At 40.9% G+C, this 6,945-nt stretch overlaps 1 protein-coding gene across 1 annotated transcript; it reads left to right on the top strand.

Moving 5' to 3' along the window:
• The first annotated feature begins 4,304 nt into the window (after positions 1-4,304).
• Positions 4,305-5,377, top strand: LOC147613795 (major pollen allergen Bet v 1-D/H-like). Its single transcript, XM_086781787.1, has 2 exons — positions 4,305-4,698; positions 4,797-5,377. The coding sequence occupies exons 1-2, from the start codon at positions 4,515-4,517 to the stop codon at positions 5,129-5,131; spliced, it is 519 nt and encodes a 172-aa protein (XP_086637913.1). The 5' UTR covers positions 4,305-4,514; the 3' UTR covers positions 5,132-5,377.
• The last annotated feature ends 1,568 nt before the right edge of the window (positions 5,378-6,945 follow it).

The raw sequence follows: 6,945 nt of genomic DNA, 5'->3' as shown, positions 1-6,945 counted from the left end.
ATATATATATATATATATATATATATATATTTGGAGCAATTGAGAATGCCAATAAAGTCCACTTCTCATAATTTCTTTCTTGAGTTAACATCTTAAACAAGATAATAGAATCCTCTTAATAGCTTGAAACAGATATTATGACCTCATTTTGTGGATGTAGGCTAATAATGGGTGGACAATGGGTTGTGCACCTTTTCCTCCTTATTAGGAAGGTTTTTTCTCCAACCGTGTGTACGCAATCTTATAAGTATGTGTAAGTGACCTTATCATGTCACTTCACTCGTACTTCACTCAATCTCATCAATCTACTTTGAGTGTTGCGCTTCTCTCTTTCTCTCCTTGCTTATTGCATGTGTGTGTGTGTGTGTGTGTGTGTTGCTACCTTCATCTCTACTCTAATAATTGGTAGCAGAGCAGGTTTGCTTGGTCCTCACCCCCTTGTCATGTTCTCCTTAAGATGCTCTTTTAATTATTTCAGATTGAGTTTGATGGAGAAGGTATAATAGAGTTTCTATACGTTTCAAGTATGTTTCGAGGCTTGTTCAGGTGGTTGTGTAGTAAGGGCCCTCACTTTCGTATCATGTCATGTGGATGGAACATCATTGACGTAGCTTAATCAAGTTTTTCTTCTAATTGCATCATCACAACTGGTAGTCACTAGAGGATAAGAAGGTAACTCGACTGAGTTACTTCCCCTGTAAAAACTCAATCAAGTTTACGTGGTGGACATCCATAATAAAGGCATCGCGTAACTAGATTGAGTTACGTGGTGGACATCCACAAAGGCATTGTGTAACCTTGGGGGGTCGACTATGTAAACACTACCTATATAACACATGCGTTCAAGGGGTAATTAAAAATACCCTTGTTGATAAATTTTTTTATATTAAATATACCCCTTATTTATGGATTTTGGTAATAAAACTAACCCTTATGTATGGAAATTTTCACTTTTTCAATTTAAAAACCCTTTATGTTTGTAAATATTCATGTAAGTCCGTTCGAGAAAAAACCCCTTCTGTTGAACGCATGAGCTATCTTACATATTCTTTAGTGAACCCCCTGAGCGCGTAACTCGATCGAGTTACATGGTGGACATCCATGTATGTTCAACCAAGGTAGGAGGTGGACATCCACTCGAACGAGTTATGTGATGTCGACATCCATGTAGGTATCATGTAACTCAATTGAGTCACGCGGTGTTGTGGACGTCGAATGAGTTATGCAATGTGGACATCCACATAGGTATCATGTAATTCGATCGAGTCATGCGGTGTGGCATTCCCACCACCACCATGAAACCCGATCGATATATATAAGCTGCCAACATAGATGTCCAATATGCAACTCCACCGAGTTACATAACCCATGGAATTCATACACATCAAGCATAGATGTATGATATATACGAGCTTCCTACATAGATGTCTAATATGTAACTCGACTGAGTTACTTACATCACCCATGTCCAATATGGAACAACTCGATCGTCGATATATAAGCTACCTATATAGACGTCCAATATGGAACTCCATTGATATATGAGCTACCTATATAGACATCCAATATATGTAACTTGACTGCTCAAGTTACTTACATAACCCATGTCATTCATACACATCAAGCATGCACCTTGATGACGTTGCATAGAATTTAAATTCAAAAAATTTAATTTTTGACATGACTCAGCCGAGTTACATGGATACCCAACCCATGATGAGCACACTCTGAGGTGAATCCTAAGCCCCTCCTAAACATGGTGTATAGTGGGAGAAAAAAAATGTGATGGTGTTGGTGAAGCATATATGGTGAAAGTGGCGTGGCAGTGAAATGGATAAGGTGCAGGTGCGGGAATCCAAAATAGAAAGCGTATGGGCAGTCGAAAGAGCTGGGCAATGCAGGTTCCAGAAGGATGCAAAGCGGCGATGCAAGTTCAAAAAAAAGAAAGAAAGTATTTTTTAATAATAGATAGGAGAGGTGGCTAGAGATCCCACCAGAGGAAGGAGTGTAAGAGGAAGGTTACAGTTGAGTTGACTCCTGTAGTTCCATTTTCTTTGTGAGGGTCGCAATCTAGAGTACCTGTATAGAAGAGGAGAAGAAAGTGTAGTTTGAGAGGAGTTGTTTGTGGATTAGAGTAGAGAGAGCTAGAGACTGGAGAATGACCTTTGGGTTCTCAAAGTAGCTTCCCTTAGATACTTGACCTAGTTCAATTTTATCCTCGAGACTGAAGTTGTTGAAGCTTATGTTTTAAATTGCTATCGTCAGAGTCTTCTTGAGGGGAATCCTAGAGCTTTTTATGTTTTCTTTTGATATGTTGGAACCCAGGTTCCAAGGCTGTTGGGACACTGTTGTTTAGTCTATCTGAAGAAATATGGGAGGAGTATATATTGTATCAAACTATTTTTGGATATAAAATATTTTGCTTTGATGTTCTAGCTGTGGATAGGGTGCTGTTTGGTTAAGTTCTTGGTGATAGAACACTTGTATGTGTCAGAGTTGGATGACTGGTGAATTGGTTCTGAGACAGTTGTGTGTCAACTAGACATCAGAATGATAAGCCGATGATGTAGAGGGCTTTCCCTAGCTTGTTTAAGCTTGAGAGAGGTGTTTGTGGGTCATAGATTGATAGTTAGAGTAGTCAATAACATCAGGATTCAGCAGGCTATGAGGTGCCATTTTAGTGATGCTTGTAAGTTTTGTCGCTAGACCCTCATGTGCCTTCTAGTGTAGGTCATGAAAATATAATGCCTCTAAATAAAGATCTTACAATCCTAGAATAAGAATGAGTAGAGCCTTACAACCACATAATAAGAAAGAGTGAAGCCAGAAAATAAATAGCTTACAACCACATAATAAGAAAGAGTGAAGCTTGCAAATAAATATCTTACAACCACATAATAAGAAAGAGTTCAGCATACAAATAAAGAGCTTACAACCATAGCCCCAGGAAGGGAGCCTGCAAATGAAGAGCTTGTGCGTAGGAAAGAGCTTGTAGAGGACAATGACATTCTAAATAAGGATACATGATCCATTTCTTCCCAGCCTTACACTGTAGCCTAGCCTCCTCTCCCCAAAATAAAGCTTCTAATTCTAGACGTGAAGAAATTGTTATTGAGATGGCACAACCATGTGGCAAGGAGAGAGACTTCTAGACATCAAAATTTCATAGTATTTATTTAGAATTGTCCACCTTAAACATAACCTCACACTTATTTTAAGGAAAAATGCGGACCATTGTCTCCAAAGACGGTTAAAGTATATTTAAATGTTACCTTCTACTATAGTTACAAGATTGCAAGCATTAAAGAAGAAATGTCTCCTTGAGTCTCCTTGATTCCTTATCTAGCTAACATAATACGAGCTCGTTGAGTTATTTATTGATTATAGGAAATTGGCTAGTCTACTCCTTAAGAAAACAAGCTAGCTGTCAATTTCTCAGTAGAGTCTCATTACAGTAGCTACCAAAAATTTAGCTAGCTTGAAATATTCCTAGACCGACTAGGTAATTCTTCTAAAACCTAGTTTCTGGGGCAAGGAATACCTACTAGCTATGGGAATTAGCCGGCTACCCTAGGTATACAAAACCAAATGGTTAGCTGTGCAATAGCTATCGGGTGGTTTGGTGATTGTAGAAAATCAACTAGTCTACTGGAGTGGCTGAGCAAACGAGCTAGTTTGTCAATTTCTTGATAAACAAGCTAGTCTATTGGGGTGGCTAAGCAAACCAACTAGTTCGTCAAGTTCCCGGCAAGCTAGCAACTAGCTGTTATCTTCAAATAATAAACAAGTTATTGGTAGCTAGTTCGTATGAGGAATGTGGAGGGAAAAACCAGCAGGAATGTGGAGAGAAGATATAGTGTCAACAAGTCTTTCTTCTTTGCAAAAGCCTTAAGAACCCACTTCCATGAGAAGAAAAAAATCAGCACGGTGCATAATATGGAAGTTGGAAATCGAAACTACATCAATGGCAAAGAATATTGGGTTGGCAGATCCTTTTTGGAAAACTAGTGTTTTTTTTTTGGGGCATATGGAAGTTGGAAATGACATCAATGGCAAAAATAATTGGGTTGGCACATCCTTCTTTTTTGAAAAGTAGTGTGGACAAAGCAGTGGGTGGCGGCCAAAGTGGATCCCTGCAACACGCATACTCGACCATTGACATGCTGACTCTAACGTGCGGGCTACGGTTTCGGACAACTGGCATTGAGCCTTAGTTTCTTCATTTTGCTTTTCAAAGTTGGATAAGCTTGAGCCTTAGCTGACTTAAGGACAAGAACGAGGAAAATTTCGACATGGCGTACCTCATCGTCGGTCGTAAAATTTGGTGGGAAAAGGCGAGAGTTGAAGGAAAATTTTGCATACAGCTTTTACAGACCTTGTGGTGGGTATCAGAATCGAGTTCGAATCAAACTCTTCCAGCACCAGCTATAAATGTAGCCCAATGCTCCCTCGCATTTCCATCTACTACTTCTCTTGTGGTGTGCAATCACCAAAAGCAGTAATTAGCAGCAGCTATGGCGATCGAGGAGTGCAGCGAGAAGGTGGAGTGCAAAGTGTCGGCCAAGAGGATGTGGTGGGCGGCCTTTGAGGACGCCCACAACTGCCTGCCCAAGGCTGTGCCGCACGCGATAGCGAGCGTGGAGTACGAGGGGAGCGGCTTCAAGGCGGGCTCCGTGAGAACCATCCACTTCCACAAGAGTAAGCATTAAACTGTTATACTAAGTAAATTAGCAACTCCCCATCCCAATTTGATGTGAAATTTGCGTCATAATTATTTATGATCATGGTGTTATTAGGCTATGCCGAGAAGATCTCCAAGGAGAAGCACCCGGAGCACCTGGTGCTGTACATCAAGGAGAAACTAGAAGAGGTGGATCACGAGTCCCTCAAGCTGACGGCGGTGGTGGTGGAAGGCGGCTTCTTGGGCGTCCTGGTGAAGCACTACAAGTTCACCATGCACGTCAAGGAAGGGCCCCACCCCGACACCTGCGTCGTGCACTGGTCCTTCAAATACGAGGCTCTCTCCGAGAAGCATCAGCCCCACGTCCCTTTGGCTCTCAAGGAGGTGGTGCCCCTCGGCATCAAGGATGTGGAGGCCTACTTACTCGCCCACCCCGACTACGCGCAGTGATTGATCGATCTTCGCTGGTAGAGATTCCGTCCGGATATTGTCGTCTCATATTACGTATACGCCATTTCAATAAGTACCTATTCCTACTTATGCTAAGATACATGTATACAAGTGTTTTACCAATGGAACACTACTTTATGTGGCATTTGGATGCCACAAGTACTTATGCCAGAAGTATTACTCCATGTGACATGTAAACAAGTGTTTTACCAAAAAAATCTCACTTTAAGAATCAACTTTTCAATATAGTTTTGGCCATATCTTGAGCATATTAACTCCAAATTTGTCGGAGATTATAGATTTAGATTCTACTCTTAAATATATGTCCAATGATATGTCATATGAATGGGTTTTGGCAAAATCTTGGATAGGTTCACCTTGATTCCATTTTTCAAATGAGAATGGGATTGTTCCCAAATTGTATACTTATGCTATAAATATCTAGTCTATGTGACATGTATACAAGTGTTTTACCAATGGATCACTACTTTATTATGTGGCATTTGGATGCCATAAGTATCTACTCCATGTGACATGTATACAAGTGTTTACCAATGGAGCACCCTGAGCCTTGCACTAAGCTAAGATTAGGGTTTTCCTACAGTAGCTATGGTGGGTGAAAGTACATGATTGTAGCCATGATATATATAGAGAGAGAAAGTGGAATAGAAGTACACATGGGAGCTAATTTGCACAACTCAAAGGTTGATTGATTTGATTGATATAAATGAAGTACAAGCCCATGTATATAAAGACCTTTCCCAATACCAAACCATTTGACCTTATTTAATGCATGCTTATCCACCCTAAGAGGCGATTCACATGCAGACACACAGACATACACTTAACTCTCTATAAGAGAGTGTACACACACACGCGCGCGCGCGCGCACACATACACACACACACACACACACACATGAAGCTTTGATTTCCCAACAACTCCCCCCTCGAAGGGAGCAAAGGTGGGAGTGTGATGAAGAACCTCTAATAGTAAGGAATACACAATATGCTCCATCTTTCATCTGAACTTGCCATGTTCATGGTTGCTGGCTCAGAGGCTTATGTCACTTGGCTGAGAGGCTGGTAAGCTTGGCTCAGAGGTTGGTGAGTATGTCCTCAACAGGCTCATAGACTCAACACTAGCGTGGCTCGGAGGCTTATCATAGCATGGCTCAAAGGTTTTGTAGCTTGTCCCCAACTTAGACTTAGGCGGGCCAAGGTAAGTGAACCATGACGTACATTGGTTTCATACACAATAATCCATCTTTCTTTGATTAGGGATAGTAGAGTATTATGGGAGTTAGTGAACCATGACGTACACTAGTTTCATACACAATAATCCCTCTTTCGTTAATTAGGGATAGTAGAGTATTATGGGAGATGACTGACTCAAAGCACACATACAATGATTATTACATCTCGTTTTGGAAGTAATCCGGGAAGAGTATCCCACACACAAACATTATTTATTTATATTTTGGGAGACTGTCCGGGCATAGAACCCTAACTCAACACACATAGAAACATAAAATCATTACGGGAGATTAGATTCCCCTGTCAGATAGACAATCAACACTTGGGGCAGCCAACGAGTTCTGGTGCTATCGGGGCGATGCAGGGCGATTCCGCTGCTCTTGGCACACATGATGTAGCCTGCTTCAATTTTTCCATGGGATGCCAATTTTTGAGAAAGCCCCAAAAAATGAGCATGCTAGACCGTTCAATTTTAATGCAGAAGCTCGGTTTTTGCAAGAATGCAGCGGTTGTAATTTGATGATTTTTCACTAAACTTCAGAAAAGCCCGAAATCTTT

Source organism: Cibotium barometz, chromosome 43, assembly GCF_041138505.1.
Source record: "Cibotium barometz isolate CiBa-2024 chromosome 43, ASM4113850v1, whole genome shotgun sequence".
Lineage (NCBI taxonomy): Eukaryota > Viridiplantae > Streptophyta > Polypodiopsida > Cyatheales > Cibotiaceae > Cibotium > Cibotium barometz.
Note: the sequence above shows the minus strand (reverse complement) of the source record. Positions and strands in the feature narration are given on the sequence as shown.

Bases quoted from the DNA above. Each gene is read 5' to 3' on its own strand.
- LOC147613795 (XM_086781787.1), top strand. From the start codon at position 4,515: ATGGCGATCGAGGAGTGCAGCGAGAAGGTGGAGTGCAAAGTGTCGGCC. The intron at 4,699-4,796 runs GTAAGCATTAAA...TGGTGTTATTAG, and splicing joins AACCATCCACTTCCACAAGA to GCTATGCCGAGAAGATCTCC.